This window comes from Emydura macquarii, unplaced genomic scaffold (genome assembly GCF_026122565.2).
Source record: "Emydura macquarii macquarii isolate MOO-44397 ecotype Brisbane River unplaced genomic scaffold, CSIRO-AGI_Emac_v2 contig_170, whole genome shotgun sequence".
In the NCBI taxonomy this organism is placed as follows: Eukaryota; Metazoa; Chordata; order Testudines; family Chelidae; genus Emydura; species Emydura macquarii.
In genome coordinates this window covers 20,089-40,668 of record NW_027130307.1, presented here as the reverse complement: position 1 = coordinate 40,668, position 20,580 = coordinate 20,089, and the positions used below count along the sequence as shown (strand labels likewise).

Below are 20,580 nucleotides of genomic sequence, written 5' to 3'. Positions count from 1 at the left end.
TGACAGAGTTAATTAACAGGGCGTGGACACAATATTTGCCATTGCAACCTGGTCAGTTTTTAAACTTTTCTTCCCTTTTGACTTTAGAAGACATTTCAGCTCCGTGCAATTGGGAGAGCCTCAGCAACAGATCAGCCACTCCACCCCTGGAGTTTCCCACGGCCACAGGCAACCTCTATATAAAAGCTCTCTCCTTGAGATTTTCACCTCCCCAGTGCATCAGCCCCTCCCGCCCCCACCCGACACACCAATGGAAGCAGCAGGCTCGGTTGCACACAGGTTGTTCGTTTATTGATACACACCGTCAGCACAGCACAGGTTTGTATGGGGTTTTCTTTACAGCGTGCATCGTACACATGAACTGGCAAAGCACCACACCAGGCCAGGGATGGTGTGGACACAGCCGCACAAGCGCCATGCTGCGGTTCTCAGCCACGGGGGGGGGGGCATAGAGTGCAAGGGGGGGGCAGAGTCCCTCAGAGCAGATGCGGCCCCTTCTGGCTCCCTCCTTGGTGCTGTGGAAAAGGAAACCTAGCCTGCGTCTATCTTTAAAGGGACGGCATGCAACTCCCAAGCACAGCTCCGCTCCCCTCTTGTGGGCATGCTCCCAGCCAGAGCATCAAAGAGATTCTGACTCTCCCGGCGGGGTTGCCTCCCCTTCAGGTCTCACAGGGGAGCCTACGTCAGTCGAGACAGAGTCAAAATTCAGGCTAGTGCCCCAGAGTGTGTGTTACACCAGCCTTGACTCCTGACTCTCTCATCCACTGGCCATTGGGCAACTTACAGCTCCCTTACACATCACTTCTGGATTTGGCTCACGGACTCAATGAGCTCACTCAGCTGTGAGGGACACCACCTCCTCCTGGCTCTTGAGAAACTGTCACTCACCGCCTCCCACATCCACCTGGTGCTAGGGCAGGCCGCTTGTCACCACTAACACCCTGAGAGTATGTCTGCTCTGTGATTAAAAAAAACAAACCTCATGGCACTGGGTCTCAACACCCAGCTCATCTGACGGCGGCTTAGCTTGTAGGGCTAAAAATTGCAGTGTAGCTGTTCTGGGTTGGGCTGGAGCCTAGTCTCTGAGACCCCCTCCCCTCCTCTCCCCTCCCCAACCCCGTCATGAGCCTGGGTGAGTCCGAATGTCTGTCCTCTCTGCAATCTTATAGCTCCATGGCCTGAGCCCCGCAAGCCTGCGGCAGCTGACCCAGGCCAGCCAAAGCCATGCTGTGGGTCTTTCAGCGCACTGTAGACACAGCCTTAATCACCACCACCCTCCTCTGTCTGCCCCCCAGCAACGCTGACTGTCACACCTACCGTGGCCTGCTTGCGCCCACTTCTGGTATATTACCACCACTCCCACGCTGCAGTGAGCCATGAAACATAAGCAGCGGTCATGCGGTGCTGCAAATTCCGTGGCCTTTGCTGGAGTGATCTATCAGAATGACTGCTGGGAGCCACTTTCTGGAATGCAAGCAGCCTTTGGGACCTCTGGGTCTTCGAGCATCGGCGCACAGGCCAGAGAACAGCCAGGATATCCCCAGATGCTGCCTGGAGGCATGTGCAGCTTCTGCACCCGCCACATCCCACTGGATTGCGGGGTGTGGGGGGTCAGTTGGCAGGTCTGGATCTTGCAGTACGAGGGAAAATCAAAAGCTAGTGTAGAAAAAGCCAAGGTGGCCCTACCACTCCATGGCTGCTGCACTGACAGGACAATACCGCTACGGCACATGGCAAACACTGTACAGCTGGCTGCACGGCACCGCTGGATGCTCAAGCATCCCAAACGCCACTAAGAATGAAAACACTACTGCACTCGCAAGAGCAGGGCCTCCCTTCCTGGAGCAGTCGCCAGCGCTTGAAATTTCCCTCTTCCTTTGAGAGGATTTAATGACTGCTCCATTTCTCTGGGCAGCCATGACACACCACCCATCTATCACAGAGGATATGCTAGCTCTTAGTTCCCCAAGGATATCTGTGGGCATATCACATGACTGCTCGCCAGGCGCCTCTGGGATATTTATCTCCGGCTAGTAGCTGGTCTACATGAAAGATTTGTGAACCTGCTGCTACTTCTAGCAGCGCGACTTGGTCCTTTAACTCATGCAGCAGCAGCAGCAGCTCCGGCTTTTAGATCGGAAGGTCCTAGGTTCCAACCCCCTGCTGGTGAAAAGGGTGGCAAACAGACTCCTGGGATGCTGAGCATCTTCCAGCTGTTGGTACCAAAGTCTTTAGTTCATATGCTTGGATCTGCTGCTTTGGATGCCCACAACCTCCTGTGTGGGTCTTATCTGATTTCCAGATGCTAAACAACCTCTCCATGCAGAATGTCCCTCTTGCCGCTATCTTCCACGGCCTGGCCCCAACCTGCAGCAGGATGTGGTGAAAGAGTAGACTTGGCATCTCTCTTCCAAGTTAGGAGATGCCCCCTCATCTTGCCCCATCCCAGGGCCAAGGGCTGCTCGCAGGCATGGCTAGAAGGCCAAAGGGCACCTCACCACGCATTCAGGTGGACTGGTTGCTGGCAGACTCCCCTGGAAAGCTAAAGTTTTCACAGAGCACAGAAAGACCAGCACTATCTATAAAGAGGAGGGGGAGAGGCCCAGCCTTTGGAGGAAGGGGTGGGTGGGGAGAGCAGGGCGGGCCTGGGGCAGGAGCTGCAGGAAGTTCTGCGAGGCTGGCTGGAGTGAGAGGCAGGGAAGGTTGAAGACAGGGTGGGGCTCTGCTGTGAATGCCTTGGGATCTAGCCAAGTTTATCTCCCCCCATCGCCTGGAGAAAAACCTCAGCCCTCAAGACTTCTCTTGGGGCGACGCGTCAGCAGCCACAGCACGGCAAGCCCATCATGCCAGCGGGACGTGGGAGCAGCGAGGCGACCCAGAGCTCCACTCACCCTGGTTCCATGGTGCATGTGGGGGGACCAAGGGGCGTGCTGTGCGTGGAGATGGGAGTGGGCAAGGGGGACAAAAGGCAGGGAGGTGGAAATCTCTCCTCGGCCCAGAAGCTGGCAGGTCGCTCCAGGACACGGCGGAGGGGAGGCCACGGTGCCAGAAGCAGACAGACTGCATTCCTCTCCCCGCCCAGCCGGGGCGGGAGGGGACCTGCTGGGCAGGGCTAGGTTCCACCTGAGCTGGGGGGAGCAGCCTGGGTACATTCACGCTGCTGCCGCCCACAGGAATCCGAACACACCCCTGGCGCGCCATGGGGCCTGTCGCCACCTGCAGCGGGGCTGCTCACCCCTCCCACATGCTTAACCTGGTAAATAAAAGCTGTGAAGCAAGAAGCTCCATGGCCTCTTGGGGCTGTGCCAGAGCCTGGATCAAGGGTGCTGGGGGTGCGGGAGTGGCATGCTCTTTGCGGGCCCGCCAAGCCCCCAACAGCAGAGAGTCCCAACCAGATAAAAACAGCGGGCTCCATTTTCACACTTAGGCGTCTGAGCTAGGATGCACCCCGGAGCCAGGGGGTTCAGCGCCTGCTCAGCTCCCAAGCCTCACTAATGCCTACCTGGGCTGGGAGATTTGCTCCCAGCTGCAGGGGGACATGCCCTTCGGGGATCTCCAGTGGGGAATCTGGTGACAGGCAAGGATCTAGCCCACCAGGGCAGGGTCGACATTGACTGGGCACTTAGCAAAGGGAGAGAGAGAGGCTCATTGAATTGACAGGATGAGGAAGGGGTGAAAGGGCAGACGTCAGGAGAAGGATGCTCCAATCAGGGCTGGAAGAGCTCCAGGTTCCCCTGATGACAACATCGTCAAAGTAACTCAAAACGCCTGTTCTTTCCAACTTGAAAATGGCCATGGCTGGTTTGGTTGGGAGGGGGAATGGAGCTCACGCTCCCCACTGGGGTTCGTGCTGAAGGGGGCGGAGCGTTCTGCCTCGGCAGGAACCAGGTGAGCGGCCAGCTCAGGTGTTTCCCTTCTCACACTGATAGTGGCTCATCTGCAGGAGTCAATGAAGGCCCCAATCCCATCTGAGCAGCACCTGAGGTCCTCTCTCATGAGGGCAGGGCTCCTGGAAAGTCCATATTTACACTGGACACCAAGGCATCCACAGAGAGAGAAAGGAAATAAAAAGGAAATCCAGAGCCCAGATTCACACCAGCCACGACTCCTATCCAGGTCCCCGTTTCCACCCCTGCCCCGTCATTGCAGAGAGCCTCAGGTTAGTACAGCCCTGCCTCCTGCATGCCTCCCCACACACGCATCCCCTCCATCTCCCCCTCCAGTCACTAGCGCCCCACGCTGATGTTGCACGTCTTGCAGCTGGGGTCCTTTTTGGCGTCCGCCGTGGAGAGGCTCATGAGCTGGTGGCCGCTGATCTCTCCCAGCACGCCCAGGCTGAGGTCGACGGGCTCGGTGTAGATGACCTCCAGGATGATGTCCTGGGCGTGGCGATAGACCAGCTCCCCATCCTCCATGCAGCAGGTCAGGAACTTGTTGCAGGAAATGTCCAGCTGGGGCAGGCGCTCCTGGCAGAAGTGGTCTCCCGGGGAGCCCTTGGGGGCCAGCACCAGGATGACGTAGTGGTAGGCGGTGTACATGCAGTACAAGTCCGCGAAGTAGAGGTTGGTGCTGGGGCTGAAGAGGCGCTGGGCGGGGACCTGGAAGCGGTAGCGGCCATAGGGCGAGTCCTGGGGGGGCTGGCCGGTGTTGAACTCGGTGTTGCAGCTGAAGAAGATCCCATGCAGCATGCCGCTGGTGGGTGAGCCGTGGCTCCCGCTGTTGTCCTTCAGGTATGGCTTCATCATGTTCCCACAGTGCATCCTGGGAGGGAGGGAGGGAGAGAGAGCCACAGACCGTCAGCCCAGCCGAGGGCTTATGGCTCTTGTGCTCCGTTTGCCATGCTAGAGACTAGTTGCTCCTCAGAGGTCCCCCAGCACTTCCCCCACTGAAATCAGGGCTCAGAGACTGTTTGCTGGGGTGGTTCTAACCCAGGCTGGGGTTTGTGCACTAGTGGTTAGAGCAGGGGGGGCCAAGGAGCCAGGATTCCTGGGTTCTATTCCCAGAGGGGGTTTGAAACCAGTTTTACTTTAGAGCTAGTGCAGATGGGACAGGACCAGAGGGGAGACCAGCTGTGCAGTCCCAGCTCTGTGCTCTTTGTGCCTTCTCATTCTCGGCTCCAACAGCAGGCCAGGAAAACATCTCGGGGTGACTGCGCTTCTTCCCCCAGCTCCCCTGTATTTGCTAGGCTGGGTGTGTGTGCTGGCCCTACCAGGGGAACGGGGCTGGGGAGCGGGTTACCTGACATGCTGGAAATATTCCTTATGCTGGTTCCTATAGAAGACAGAGAATCTGAGCATCCTGCCCGCGATGAGCTCAGCCTTCTCCTGAAGCTGGGCCAGGTGCTCCTTAGCATAGTCTGCAAGGCAGAGGGAGACATTCATAGCCAGCTCCCCTCCTACCCATCCCGCCCCACTGCAACCAGCCGGGGCTCCCCCCCACAGCCAGCCAGCCATCTTCCTGACAGCCCAGTGCCCCCCAGCCTTGCCCCCCCCCCCCGCATCCCTGCCCCACCCCCACAGCTAGCTGGCTTCCCTGCTGCAGCCGTGGCAACCAGCCAGCTCCCCATTCCCATCTTTCTGCCTCCCTCCTATAGCTGCAGCCAGCGCCCCCTTCCTTTATTCCCTCCCTGCCTTTGCAAGCAGTTCCCACCGCTTCCCCAGCTGACAGCAGCCTGCTTCCCCCTCAGGGTGCGACTGGCCCCCACACCCTAAGCCTCCCACTCTTCCGCGGTTGCTCCACAAGACGGATTGGGGTTCTGCTAGCTCTCACCCGCCTCCGTCCCGGCAGCCTCTGTTCTGCCTCAGAGTCAGCAGCCCCCACCTGCTCTTGCTTTTATCTGCCTTTAGCGCTGGGCTGCTCTGCACCCATCCCCCTATTCTGGCCCTTTTCCGTCCACACCTGCGCCAGAACATGCACAGCCTGCCATCGGTTCCTGCCCCGTGACGGGAAGGGGGAGGTCTTTGCACGAGATGCCCCCAGTTAGCAGCACCCTTGTCCCACGGCACTGAGAGGACAGGGGATCAGTGGGGAACAGGGAGCTCCCTGCCAATTTGGAGGGGAAGGGGTTCATACAAAGCCCTCCTCTGCTGATTGTCACTCTGGAGGTGGGGGGGATCAGTGGAAAGGCTGTAACCTGGCACAGAGCAGAGCAGCAATGATCCCTGCCGCTCCCACCCTATCTCATGCAGGAGAAAGGAAATATATTTGTAGGCAGCGTACAGATGGCAGCTGGTCTGTGCCAGCCTCCCACACACCTGGCAGCCGGCCCGACATGCAGCAGTCGCTGGCTAAGACAAATGGCTTCACAGAGAGTCTGGAGCCCAAGGGGGCACCCCATGGACAGCTCGGTTCTCGTTTAAGATTCAAGCAGCATGACACTCCCACCCCGGGCTCGCACAAGCAGCGTGAACTCCCCAGACCTTGCCTAAACAGCGTAGGCCAGCAAAGTTTTTCCCCCCGGGCAGATCCAACACGGGTCCACAGTGAACCCAGCTCTGAGAACTGATCCCCCTCGGCAGTGCAGCAGGCTGGAGATTCCTGTCCCAGGATGGGGGCTGCAGGGACTCAGCACAGTCTGAGACCGCTGGGCACGGTCCAGGAGGCTGAGGTTCCTCTCCCAGCTATGGCTGACTCATCGGCGCACACTCACCTCCCGTGCAGAACTCCACGGTCTCGCTCCAGCCGGACACCAGGTACTCCCCATCACTCTGCTTCACCGCCGTCTGCACGGCCACGCTGTACTCTGTCCGGGGGCTCAGGAACCAGTGGCCCCTCACAGTCATGGGCAGCGGGACCGCCTTGGCCACCAGCTTGGTAGGGACATCCTGTCCGAGGCCAAGAGCCATGGCACAGATGCAAAAAAACATACCGTGCTTGGGAGTGATGCAGTGTGGCTAGTGCTCCCCCTCAACCCCAGAGCCTCCTCCCTGGAGCAGCGTGAGACCCGGGCCCCGGCAGCACGGGACGTTCAGCGCCCAGCCAGGAATACCCACTGAGCATCGCAAGAGGCTGATCTGGACAGAGCCTCCAGCAGCCTGTCTGCAAAGGCCTTACGCAGCAGCTCCCCTAGACAGGACGTGCATGCCCGTCAGGAGCGCATGCCGGCCCGGGATGAACAGAGAGGCAGGTCATGGAGACTTTGGGAAAACTCTTCTTAAAAACCACCCTAGTTTCTTACAGGGACAGAAGCCATGGCTCCACAAGCTGCGGTACAGTAAGCTGCATGAGCTACTAGTGTGGAAATCTATTGGTGTATTGCTGCAGTGTCCACTACTGTAAAACAACTGTCACTCCTGATTCGTTGCTCTGATATAGCATAGACTGACAGAGGATACGGCCGGATTCACTATAACAGAATACCACTGCATTCCAGCATCACCATAGCATTCATTACTGTAGTACATGGCAGAGTATCTGTTACTTGGTATTTGTTGCCATACTATCTACTGAAGTGGAATACTGTAGTATTTGTTACTGCAGAGTACTGTAACATTCATTCGCATGGTATTAATCTCTGTGGAATATTCTAGTACTTGTTACTGCAAAATAATTTTTGACCAGGGTGTTTACTGTTGTATTTGTTACTGCAAAATACTGTAGTATTTATTGACTGATATTCACTGCAGTGGAATACTGTAGTATTTGTTATTGCAGACCATTATTGTAATGATTACCATGGCATTCATTATTGCAGAATACTGTAGTATTTATTGCCATTCCATAGATGGCCATGGATACTGTAGTATTTACAACCATGGTATTCAATGCTGCAGAATACTGTAGTACTTGTTACTGCAGAATGCTGTAGTATCTATTAATATAGGAGTCAGTCCTATGGAATAGTAATTTTTCTGTTCAAGCAACATCTGAGATGGCGCCTTCTGTGTGTTCACCCTTAAGGCTCCAATATACCTCCCACGCCACAAGAGTTGTGCCCAACTCCTCTTCCACGTAAGATGGGCAAAGAAATCTCATGGGGTCCTGGAAACAGCCAAATAAGCTCTGAGGTGTCCTGAAAACCTTTGTTTTAAGGAATAAATTGCCGTGTCGATAGGCCACAAAAACATCAGTGCAATGCAGTGCCGTTTCTGTGGCAACAGCAAATGCTGAAAAGTCAGGAGACATGGGGGAAAAAGAAGCTTATTATTGGGAACGGGGAAAAAAATAATGTTTAACATTAAATAGCATCACCGTGGTAACCATCCTGCTAAAAGGGTCCTGAATTAGCAACTCTGTTCCAGAGAGAGAAGGAAGAGTGAGTAATTCACTGCCTGTCTCCTCTGGTGATGTTTTTGAGGGTGCGTTTAGCACACCTCTCCATATTGATTTGGAGCATGCAGCTGCTTCATCACCCGTCCTCTCCCTGGTTCACAGGAGCAGGCCTCACACCCAGGCATAACCTTTGAACGTCACAGCAGAGCTGGGTGAGGAAAGGCCGTTCTTGCTCCATTAAAGCCTGGCTCAGGCATCTCAGGCTGGTAATGCTAGCAGGCTGAGTGTCCGAGGGGCTGAGATCCAAATCCTCCTCCCAGTGAAGGATTTTGCCATGAGTGTGACCTGGATTTGAACCTGACTCTTCATGTCACCCACAGATGCACCCGGCACAGCGTCATCCGTGTTGCCCCCACCAATGATCCCAGGCCGCACCCTGAAGGGACCCCTTCCATGCTCCATAGGGCATGCACCCATTGGGTTCTCCACTGAGGCTGCCGGCAAAGGGACCCCATTTGGAGGCTTCTGTGGTTTAGAAATGCAGCTGTGCCGCTAGGAAGCAATGACAGCCAGTGGGCTACACGGGGACTGACTCAAGGCTGGGCTGAGTACTCGAAGGAGGATGCTCGTTGGCCTGGGCTAGCCATGAGCATCCAGTCACTGCCCACGTCCCCTCCCCTCCGCCCCACTCACCCTGTGCTTGAATTTGTTGGAGTTCTTGTTCTCCTTCTTGTTGAGGTCGATGAAGTAGTGGGTGACTCTCTCCAGGTCTCCCCCCTCCATGGCCCAGGAGATCCGGAAGGAGTCACAGGTGATGTTGTTGATCTCGATGCTGCGGGGGGTGGAGAGCAGCTCCATGATCCAACCCGCCTGGCTCCTATGGCACAGTGAGGGGGTCATTGTGGAGGTGGGGAGCCAAGGGGTAGAGTCCATAAAATCAGTTGGTCTCATGACCAGATCCCGAGCCCATTAGAGACAACGGAATGACTTCCCTTGACCAGAATAGGTTTAGCACCAAGCCCCCGGGCAGAACCCCCCCGCCCCAGCATGGGACTCCATTGCAGCTCCCCACGCCAGCCGTGAGAATTGGGGGGTGCTCTGGGGCAACCCCTCTCCCAGCACAGGAGCGAAAGGACTCCTTGGAAGGGTATGTTTACACAGCTATCCAGATGCACGCGCAGCTCCTGTGGCCGCAGCTCTTCCGAGGATGAGCGAAAATACTAGCCCTAACTGAAAGAGCAGGAAACGGACTAGAAAGCCAACCTGGGAATGGCTGAACACAGCCCAGTGGCAGAGGAAAGCTGACCTTGTGGTTAATGCACTGGCCCAGGGCTCGGGGGATCTGGATTCCCTCCCAGGACTCCCTGCGTGGTTTACATATCTCTCTTACTGTCAGATTTCCAAAAGGGCTGTGCTGTGGGCACCCCTGATGGGCGCCAGATGGCTGGCACGTCCCCCTGCTGAGCACTTCGGAAAAGGTGGCCCTAGCCGTGGACGGGAAAAACTGACCCCTCCCCGCTCTGCGCCTCAATTCTCTTGCTGTAGAAGGGGGGCACTGATGCTTCCTTGGTGTGCCTCCTCTATCTAGGTTGTGAGCTCTTTGTGGCAGGGACCGTCTCGGACTCTATGCCTTGTGCAGGTCCCAGCACCATGGGCCCCGGTCTCAGTTGGCGCTACCAGACTACAAATAATGACAACGCAGAGAATAACCCTGCCCAAAGAGCTGTAACTCAGGCAGCAATTCCCCAGCTTCTGTCATCCTCTCTCTCTCTCTCTTTCTTTCTCCTCCTGAGTACGTGGCCCTCTCATCAGAGCCCTAATTAATTCCATCTGAATCCATGGCGCCAGCTGAAGAGCGGGTGTCAGCCCACACGGAGGCTTAACAGAGCAGCCGGCACCTTGCAGGTGTCAGTGCCAGCAAGTATAGTGCAAGCTTTGAGCGGGACAGATTCCGTGCAGATGGTGCTGGGGAGGGAAGGGGCTCCAGGCCAACAGGCAAGAAAAGAGGAGGGATTTGAGGGTTGGTTTTTTTTAAAGGCGAGAGGAATCGCAGGCAGGGAGAACACTGGGGCTGAGGGCTGTGCATGTCAGGTGCTAGAGAAGGTGTAAGACTGCCAAGAGGGGGCTCAGTGTGCTGTCTGCGGAACCCCCAGTTTCAACTTCCCCTTTGTCATTTCAGGTGCTGCTTTCCACTGTGCTTAAAGCAGCTGGATTGCTCTCATTGCCTGGAGGGCAGGGTGCAATGTCAGGTGACCATATGCTGCAGTTTCAATGGAAGTGGGAGTTTATTGCACATGTATGCGGGGCTTTGGGCATGGATCAGGCAAAGGAAAGTGAACAGCATCTGCTGTGTGTACAGGGTGCAAAGAATGGGTGTGCACAGGGTGCAGATACTGTACAGTAAGGGATTGTGTGGTGCACAGGTAGTGTGTGTGTTGTGTATATGGTATGTTTATAATATGCGCATACCAAGTCTATGCGGTGTGTGAGCAGATGCCATGGATTCACGTGACCACAGCATCTGTTGCATGGATGTGCAGTGGGCAGACCCATGGGTACACGTGACACAGACGTAATGTGTGTGTTCACACAACGTGTGTGTGTGCCATGTGTGCAAAAGGGCACCCGGTCAATTGGTAATATAGGCAGATTCTCTCTGAGTATGAGCCCAACACGAGGCCTGTTAATGACGTGAGTTCTGCTATGTATCACTCGCTCCTGATGGCAGCTGATCGGCAGCTTTGGGAGCTTTCACCCCCGCGGTGATCCTGGGAGCCCCGTTTTTAGAAAAGCCCAGCACCCAACATCTGCACAGCACGCTGAGCCCTGGGCTGACGTGTGGCCAGCTGGAGTGGTTTCACAACATCATTTCTTCCACGCCTCTTTCATTTGCAGGGTACCCAAGTCTATGGCCTTCATAGATGATGCACCAGGCATGAGAATCTAAACTCACACAGGGAGGTGTAAATCAGGAGCGAGTTCACTTACACCAGCTTGGCCCAGGGGGAGGGAGAGATGTGACTTGGGGAGGGATGGGAGCTCTTCCCCTGCAGCGCTCCCTGGGCGGAGCAGCAGGCGCCCTGCCAAGAAGCAATCCTTGTAATCTGGGTGTTTCTCTTTAAAGGGACAGCGCTGTTTGCTCACCGTGGGATGGGAGAGTGGGAGGGCAGAAGAGAAACAACAACAGAGGACTTGGGGAAATGTATAATTACATGTAAATGTTCTCCCGCACCAGCTCTTTGTGCTACAGGGAAAGCTGCCGTTGTACCAAGGCCCAGCCAACACTGACAGGCCTCTGGGGTTTAGTCTGGATTCTATCCCTGACACCAATTTGTTGTTTGATCATGGATAAGTTGCTTCCCCCTCCCACTCTCTGCCTCAGTTTCCCCATCTGTACAGTGGAGATAAGGGCTACTGCACTGTTTCATGGGGACAGGGAGATTCCATTCATTGACGTTTATCAAGTGCTTTGAGATTGATGCTCAGATGAAACGGGACAGAGGAGGGCTCCTAGTTAGGTATTATTGGCTGAGCAGGCTGGGCATACCTGGGAGCAGGCTGAATTGGCCCTGGTGAGTTTTACATCCACTTCACATTGCTCTGGCTTCTTTGGAAACAACTGAGCAATCAGATTCAAAGGGTGGGGCACTTATCTGGGGAGAACAGGTCTGCTCACCTGAGGAGGGGCACTGGGTGAATCACTAGCTGTTAAAGATCCTTGTTCACCTTGCCTTTGCTCTTAGTGCCTGGGGCTGAGCCCTTCCCTGCTAAGTAAGTTTGGGCCTGGTCAGTGTTCGGATGGGAGAGCTGCTGAGCGAACAGAGCGGTGCTGGCAATTCAACACGGGGCGCTTAGAGTCAGTATTGAAAAGCTGCTTTCAGATGAAAGGTAAAAATCAAGCTCTAAGCTGCGGTGGTCATTAAAGATCCCTTGGTGTTTCCTTCTGTTAGCAAGATCAGCTTCTGCTCCCCCACGGATCCTACGTGGCCTTTAGAAGGACAGATTTGCAAATGTCTCTTTTCTCTTCCCCCGCTCCATCGTTTCCCTCCTCCCACCCCCTGCTCTCTCACATGGGCCCAGGTTCCTGCAGCAAGATCACAGTGTGTTTCATGTCAAATTTTCCTAATTGTCTTTCTTTTCTCCCCCTCCCCACCGTGATGGCTCCTTTGTGTTTGGGAAGCAGGTGCTTTTATTTATAGCTGCCCGATGCACAGCCCACACCTTCCCGTTTTGTTGCGATTTCTCAGAATTCAGCACATCAGAATTTAACCCTGTAATGATGCAGTCTATCCGACCATAGGGAGGGCACTAGCTGAGGGGAGAAAGAAATTCTTCGTAAATAGGGTCACCGCTGTTACCTGGGTGATGCACCTTTTAGAGGGTCAGTGCCATGGTTAACAAAGACCTGTGTGGGGCCTCTTTTGTTTGCTTCTCTGCATGCAACAAAGCCAAAGGGCCCCAAACTCTTTTTAATAGGGTGGGGGGAAAGAGAAGATGAATCCAGGCATCAACTTAGCACATATGAGCAGCCCCACAATAATAACCAACTGGTGAGCAAAGCAACTAGACAATAACAACCAACCAATATGCACAGAATTTGTAGGCAATCCTGCAATAAAAAACCAACTAAGGTGCAGAGCACTGGTGAAAAACCTAGCAGTAACAACCAGCCAGAGTGCACAGCACAGGAGCAACGCTACAATATTAACCAATCGGTGCGCACAGTTCATGAGCAACCCTACAATAACAACCAATCGACACACACCGCCCTTGTGAGCAACCTTACAATAATAACCTGGTGAGTAGCCCCAGGATGTGTCTGCATGACTACAAAACCATCATGCACATGGGCGGGAGCAATCAGGGGACCGGAGAAGCAGCCTGAGTCTCTTGTGGACACGGTGCTGGTAGTGACTGAGTGGGAGATAATCCCCAACCCTAAATCTCTGCGGGCTGCATTCTCCTGCCAACCACCCTGGTATGGGCAGAAAGCTCTGAAAGCCACAGCCCCATGGGGATGGGAGCCCAATCAGTGTGAAGCACTTGCTGATAAATAGCCAGCGGCTGCTGCCGGTCTCAGCTGTGCTGTTTTCTCACAGACCGATCCCTGGGGATCTGGAAGGGCTATTAACATGGTTCTTTAAACCCACTGCAGTCCAAACCTGGCCAGTTTAATGAACAGCGATGTGTATTGTGATCGAGGCCGAAGGCCGGATGCAAGGCTCCAGGAAACAATTCATCAGCACCCTCTCAGCCCTGCTCAGCTCCAGCACGGCTCCATCCACTCACCACCCCTGCACAATACCAGTATTTTTCTTTGCTCTATTCACTCTTTTCTCCCTTTCTCTTGAGTGAATTTAGCCCTGGTGAACTATGCCGGGCTGGCAGCACTGGCGGAGAGCAAGGCCCAGAGTCTTCAGGTCCGATGGCCAAAGACTCTCTCTAGGGCCAGAGGGGAGTCCAGCCGCCATGCCGCAGTCCCTTTGGCCTCTCTGCTGAGGCTGCTGGCAAGTGAAGGGGAGGAAGTTGTGGTGGTCGGTAGGCTTAATAGCCACTGCTGTCCACCGAGAACTCTGTACGGATTCACAGTTCCAGTCACACTCTGATGCCATTTTCCTCCTGCTGGGAGAGGCTTATCTCTCTGCAGCTTGATACGGTCCAAGGAGAGGAAGTTCAGCACTTCCGGATAGAATCATAGGACTAGAAGGGACCTTGAGAGGTCATCTAGTCCAGGCCCCTGCATTTACGGCAGGACTAAGCATTATTTAGATTGTGGTCGAATTTGGCTTCGAAGCAGCTGCAGCAGGTATGCTAAAAGCTCAGCCCTTTGGCCCCATCTTTTTCAGGGTGACAGAGGATGCAGGAGGAAGAAATTGGAGAGATATTGCTCAGCCTGGCTGTTCTTGCCTCTGGTATATGGAGGGAGGAGGCAATGGCAGTCATAAGGGAAAGGTGAAGGCAGCAGGAGGGATAAAAATTAGTGACCCCTTAATGTGGCTGCTTCAGGCTCCCTGCTCAACCTGTTCTTAGTGGGGGAAAGCACTGCCAGGAATCCAGACACAATGGGAGGGAGGCTTGGAGCCTGGTATTCAGGAGCAGATGGAGAGAAAGAGGAGGTGGTGGATGGGACAAGAGAGGAGGTAGTGGGGACAGGGAACAGAAGCTGCTGATGCGCCTGGGTGGAGCTTGGCCAATGCACCTTACCAAACTCAGAGCTGACCAGGCCTCTGCCCCAGAGCTCTTACAGCCCAAGAATAGATGGAGAGAAGGAGCTGGAGGCTGGTTGGATGAGTGAGCTGAAGTGAAATGTGCTTCTGCAGCCGCCACGCAGGGAAGCTGTCAGCGTCCAGCTAACTCGGAGACACAGCTCAGTGCTGAGCGGGGGGCTTAGCACAGCACAAAATACTGTCAGGAGCAAGTGCCTGCTGCTCTCCTTTTGGAAAGCACTCCCCAGGGATCTGGCTGTCCCAAGGAATGCCACACACCATTGGAAGCCACTCAGCCAGCGTCTCTAGTACAGGTCCTGACCTGCATTGAATGTACAAGCGGCTCTTGCTACGGAGCATGTGGAGTGCACAGCTGGGGACACGGAGCTCTTCAGCTGTGTGTGTCTGATAAGAGGACATGTCCTACATTCCCTTTAGCAGGGTGATCCCTGGGTTCCCCAGCATTAACACAGCACAAGCCACGGGTCGAGTGAGGAACCCCGACATGGTGCATATAGAGAGGCTATGTTTTGGAAGGGAAAAGATACACACCCGCACACCTTGCGCACACACGTCTCATCATGCTTGGGTGCCACCAAACAAGTTTACTCTGCAGCCCTGGGGTCAAATTTGGTGCAATGTTTATATGTGATTGTATTACGCAGACCTTGACAACAGGGCTCAGTGAGGGGGTTTGGAAGGCCAGATTGGATGGGTCTTAGGCAACAATTAGCGTGATGTTTCAATCCATTTTTAGCTCCATTTAATAAGTGGCGTTTGAAGAATGCATCGCAGGCTGTTCAGCTAGTCTGATGCACATGGGCACATGCGAAGTTAGTCATAAGTGCATGCAGCTCTCCCACTCATGCAGAGGCGTGAAGGCATGTATGGCGATCCACAGAGCGTGGGACAGAGAAAAAGGTGCATGTGCAAATGGAGATATTCCTAAGGGACAACAAGATACATCCTCAGATACAGAGAAGTGAACAAAAAGAGGGAACATGCATGGCAGTGTTCAGACGTGAAGGCATACAGAGAGACAGCCACTTCATACATGCATGCAAAGTTATTATTTTGTCTATGCAGAGGTGTATAGACATGTACGGCGAAGCACACATATGAACCTACAGACATATACAGATACACATGTCCAAATAATTGCTTTTCTCTGTTAATAGGAAAAGATATGCAGGCATGTATGGGGAAGAGACACATACACAAATGGGGATGCATATGCATGAACAGTGACCGAGACCCATGCACAGAAAAATACACAACTGTGTGTGTAGCTGTCACAGAAAAAGAGATGCACACGTTTTTGTGCGAAGGAAGCACAAGTGAATAGCACTACACATATATGTCCAGTAACAGAGAAGAAAACACATACCCAGGGAGATGCTGGTACACACATGTGAAGCTATTGCTTTGCTTTTGTGTATGCAGACCCGCATGGGGATGCACACACAAAGAAAGCAAGACAGCAAGAAAGAGATGCACACACAGGAACGGGGCAAATGGAAGCACATACATGTTAAGCTATCAACTTATCTTTGTACACAGCCAAAAAGAGAGGTGCCAATATGCATGTACAAAAAGACATACAGACACATACAGAAATGGAGACACATACATATGCACACGTGTAGCTATCACTTTATCTCCCTGCACACTCAGGGAGCAATGCACAATTACATGTATTAAGAGAGGCAGGCACATGGGTGAGGTGTACACGCAGGCACAGAGGGCTAGAGGAAGGCACAGAAGCAGCTGTTACACCTTCCCCGTGCCTGTTCACAGAAAGAAATATACAGAGACAGAGACACCCTCATGCAGAGACGCTCACACATGCTCAGAGGAAAGAGATACCCACGCTATGCACAGGCAAAGGAAGAGCTGGACTGGGGTGTGAACAGAGATGCACACGTGCATGCACACACTCACGTAATCGTGCACACCCGTTTCACCCCCTCTGCAATCAAAGAGGGCTCCATTCCAACCTCTGATTTGTACATTCGAAGCCACTTGATTAAAGGGGACTGAGGAGTCTGGGCCACCACTCAAGGAAAACAGCTCCCACGCTTACAGCCCAGATCCAAGGCAGGGCATGGAGGGAGCCAGGGAAGAGCAGAATGTGTGTGGGAGGAGTGGGGAGGGCGCTGGTCTCCTCAGGGACTGATGCAGAACAAGCCTAGCAGCCTGCCTCTGATGTGAATGCCACTTCGAAAGAAGGGACCAAGGTTGTGGGACGTAAATCCAGCTTGTCCCAAACCCCTTCCTCATGATGGGGACAATGCTGACCTCCTTGGCTTATTCCCCTGCATCTCTGCCCCTTTGAACTCCAGCCCTTCTCCCTCCATCAGCCACTCACACTGTTTCCTTACAGCCCCCCTCCCCGTCCTCCCTCCGAACAGCTGGCTCCATTTTCACCTGTCTGAGTCAAATCAGGGGGCTGGAGCAGGAGGGTGAGAGAGATGGGCTCCCAGCTGTTTAACAGCTTGGCTGGGTGGGAGGCCTAGGGTTTCTACTGGCTGCCTTTAGGAAAGCAACGGTCCCCTGCATCCCCTGGGCTATAGCAGTCAGAGTAATTCCAGGAGCAGAGCCTGCAAGGAGCTAGAGAACCTGAGCTGTTGGGAACCAAGGTCACCAAAGGCAGCATGTTACCATCAGGCAAACCCAGCCCCAGAGATGAGTGCAGGCAGGTTGAGACTGCGGCTTACAACCACCCTCACAACCCCTGCACCCACATGCAAGCGTACTCACACGCAGGCACATGCATATGACAGCCACCTACGCATGCATACATCCACACCACCGCCCATCCACAGGCACAGAGATATTATACATACGTATATGCACAGCCACATACATACCCACAAATACACACCCATTCACACAGTATACACACACACACACCACTACAGATACGAACACACCAGCTCACATTAGTGCACACAGCCACACACACACTTCTAACTGCATACACACAAGTTCAGTCAACACAAACATATGTATGCCTACTTACACACCCGTTCACTTGCACATATTCACAACCCCCCCCATGCACAAGCACACACAGATTATGCAGCCATGCACACACTCACAAGAACACCCATGTATACACTCATAACACATCCATTCACAGCCATGTGCACACAAATACATACGCATCTGCTCACAATCACCTCTAAACATATATACGTACAACACATCCCCATACAGACACATGCCCACATGCATTCATACACAAATACATACATGCAAACACAGAGAAAACAACACGCGTGCATGAATCATACTCACACACAGACATCCATCAACATGCATACATAACTATCCTACACCCATATACTTGCATACAGACCATGCAACCATGTACACATAGTACATACACCCCCATTCACAGCCACCCCCATATGCTCCATATGCACATTCATCATGCAAACAGCCACTCACTCACAGACACCCATTAACACATACATGTTTCCCCCCCCCCGCCCACACACACACACATCTATGCACACCCACACAGACCCACCAATCTGGTCGCCAGTGGCAGCCTTTTTAACAGGCTGTCACGGGCTGGCAGATCTGCATGGCACATAAGCTCCTATTCATGGAAACCTAGTTAAAGTTCTCCAACCTTCCCCGCTCAGATGGGCTGCGTCATGAGGAAAAGAGAAGGTCGTTTCCTTGGGGACAATGAAAAGCAGCCTGACAGGTACAGCTGCCTTCTCAAAGCCTGGGTACAGTGAAGTCTCCAGGGCTTGGAGAGATTGACAGATGGGCCCATGCCTGGGCTGCTTAACCTCCCTTCCCCTACTGTACTGTTTTATTATAAGGGGACTTTTCCTGCGTCAGGACTTCTGAAGCAGGCTTGAGTTCCCCAGCACCATCCTCTCTAGTAACACTTACCTAGCACTTCCCCTCCTCCATGCACTTCACTAGACTTGACTGATTAATCCCTGGGAGGGAGGAATTTCTTGGTCCCATTTTACAAATGAGGAAACAGAGGCATAAGTGACTTGCCCAAGGCCACACAGTGAGTCAGTGTCAGAGCTGGGTTCAGCACTCAGGAGTTCATGATTCCTGATCTGGTGCTCAGAACCACACCCCTCCCCCCATCCCATAGTTCAAGGTAAAAGCTCCTTACCTGTCTCCACAGGGAATCTCTGACGCTAAGAAGTTAGCGTGGCTGCCTTGTGTATTAAGTGTGTGTCAGACACACAGATGGGGGTGAGGTTTCTGTTTCAGGGAAATTTGGCTGCAAAAGCAGTCTCTCCAGCTAGGTGCTGCTGCTTCCCATGCAGCCGCCTGCTCCCTGTCTCAGGCTGGGCTGCCGCTGCTGCTTGCTGCTGCCCAGACTCTTGCAAACGCTAGCAAACAGCAGACACCCTAAAGAAGAGGAAAAAAAAATCAAAGCAGCACTGAGGAGAAAAAAAATACAGTCCTTCTCGGCCAATCGTGTCTCAGGCTGCAAAGCATCAGGTGATGAGCAACCACGTTCCCTGCCTAGCTTCCCCAAGCTGCAGCCTCCGCTGTGCAGGGACAGCAATGTGAAATTATAGAGGCTTTTCCCAGGGTGGAGGGTGGGGATCACAACAACAGGAGGCTGTAGGGCAGGGAGGGGAATGCAGCCTTGGGATGGGTGCAGAAGCATGACAAGTGCTGCAAGCATGCTACCGAAGATGGGGAGAGACTGGTGATCACTAAGCAACGCTGAATCCTTATCGGAAACTTCGGAAGAATGGCCTAGACTCAGTCACTGGTTTGGCAGGAGTTGCAGCTGCAATATATTTGACCAGCTTTAGGAGCCATGGTTGCATTTATACCGCCAGCCCGGACCCTATTCACACCTGGATGCTTACTGATTAACTGGAAATTGCTAACTTGGTTGGATTCTCAACCTTCTCAGGCTGGCGACCCCATATTCAAAATAAAAAATGTTCATGATCCACTTACATTTACATAAAAAAAGAATTAAAAATGTATGGATGATAACAACATAAGCCATAGAATGTATTTGTGTGTGTGTCTCGAGAGGTTGGCAGGACATATTTGTGTGGGGAGTGGAGAAGCAAGATTTTTCTTTGCTTTCTAATTGTAGTAAAATTTTCAATGCTTCATGACCCCTGCTCCACCTTGGGGTTGCAACCTCCCATTTCAGATGCACTAACCTAGTGACTAGAGTGGGATAATCGTCAGGATTCCTGGCTTCTGTTCCCAGTTCTGGGAAGGGGGTGTTTGATTCATATAGTTTAAGGTCAGAAGGGGCCAGCAGATTATCTAGACTGCCCTCCTCTTGATTACAGTTTCACCATGACGTCAGTATTGAGTTCCATAAGTTGTGTTTGCCTGAGCCATCTTGTGTAGGCAGCCAGTCTTATGTAGCATTTTTGAGTTCCTCAGCTGGAAGGCCCCTCACAATCGTGGCTGCTGAACCAGTGCTCCTCCCGGTGCAGAGAGTGCAATAAAACTTGCAGAGAGATCTTGGGGAGTGGAGGAGGGAGACCCTGTGGATGCTGGATTTTCCCTGCCCACGTGGCAGAAAAATTTCAAATTCCCAATGGCTTGCATGGAAAGACAGATGGTCAAGTGAAGGGATTTCAGGTTGAATGGAAATATCTCCGTTCTCTTCCCTGACCCCACAGCAGAGCAGCATCCCCTGGGCTGCAGCTGGGACCCGGTCAGTAGCACGCTGAATAGAGGTAACCGATATGCTGGTAATTACATCATCCATCTAGCTGTCAGCAATCCAAGGGCACTCAGCCAGTCGGGATGCTCCCACAGCTGCCCGGCAGAGCCCGTAATGATCTCTCTCTGTCACTGTCCTCTCTGTCAGAGCCAGAGCATGGCGGAACTTGCAATGCTGCCAAAAGATAGTTCACCTGTCCAAGCTTCCCTCAGCCCTAGGCTCATTGCCAGGGAGCAGAATGGGGGGGCAGGGAGAGAGCAGGTGTGAGGGGTGCAGGAGAGTGATCATCTCAGTGAGCCTGCTTGTGTGAATCTCCATGTGTGTGAGTATTTGCATACATATGCAGCTGCTTATGCATGTGGATTGATTTGGCACTTAGATACCTTGGGCACCATCTCTCTGCTTGTGTTATCCCTGTGCAGTTGAGATCAGCTGGGTTCATCCAAGAGCTGGGGGCAGGGTGTTTTCACC

General features: G+C 53.4%; 1 protein-coding gene across 1 annotated transcript; it reads right to left on the bottom strand.

The window, feature by feature from the left end:
- Nucleotides 1-269: 269 nt before the first annotated feature.
- On the bottom strand, nt 270-18,964 carry PHYHIP (phytanoyl-CoA 2-hydroxylase interacting protein). The gene is made up of 5 exons (XM_067544481.1): nt 18,568-18,964; nt 8,905-9,088; nt 6,650-6,824; nt 5,239-5,356; nt 270-4,761 (listed from the first exon to the last, which is right to left on the bottom strand). The coding sequence occupies exons 2-5, from the start codon at nt 9,067-9,069 to the stop codon at nt 4,227-4,229; spliced, it is 993 nt and encodes a 330-aa protein (XP_067400582.1). The 5' UTR covers nt 9,070-9,088; nt 18,568-18,964; the 3' UTR covers nt 270-4,226.
- Nucleotides 18,965-20,580: the final 1,616 nt, after the last annotated feature.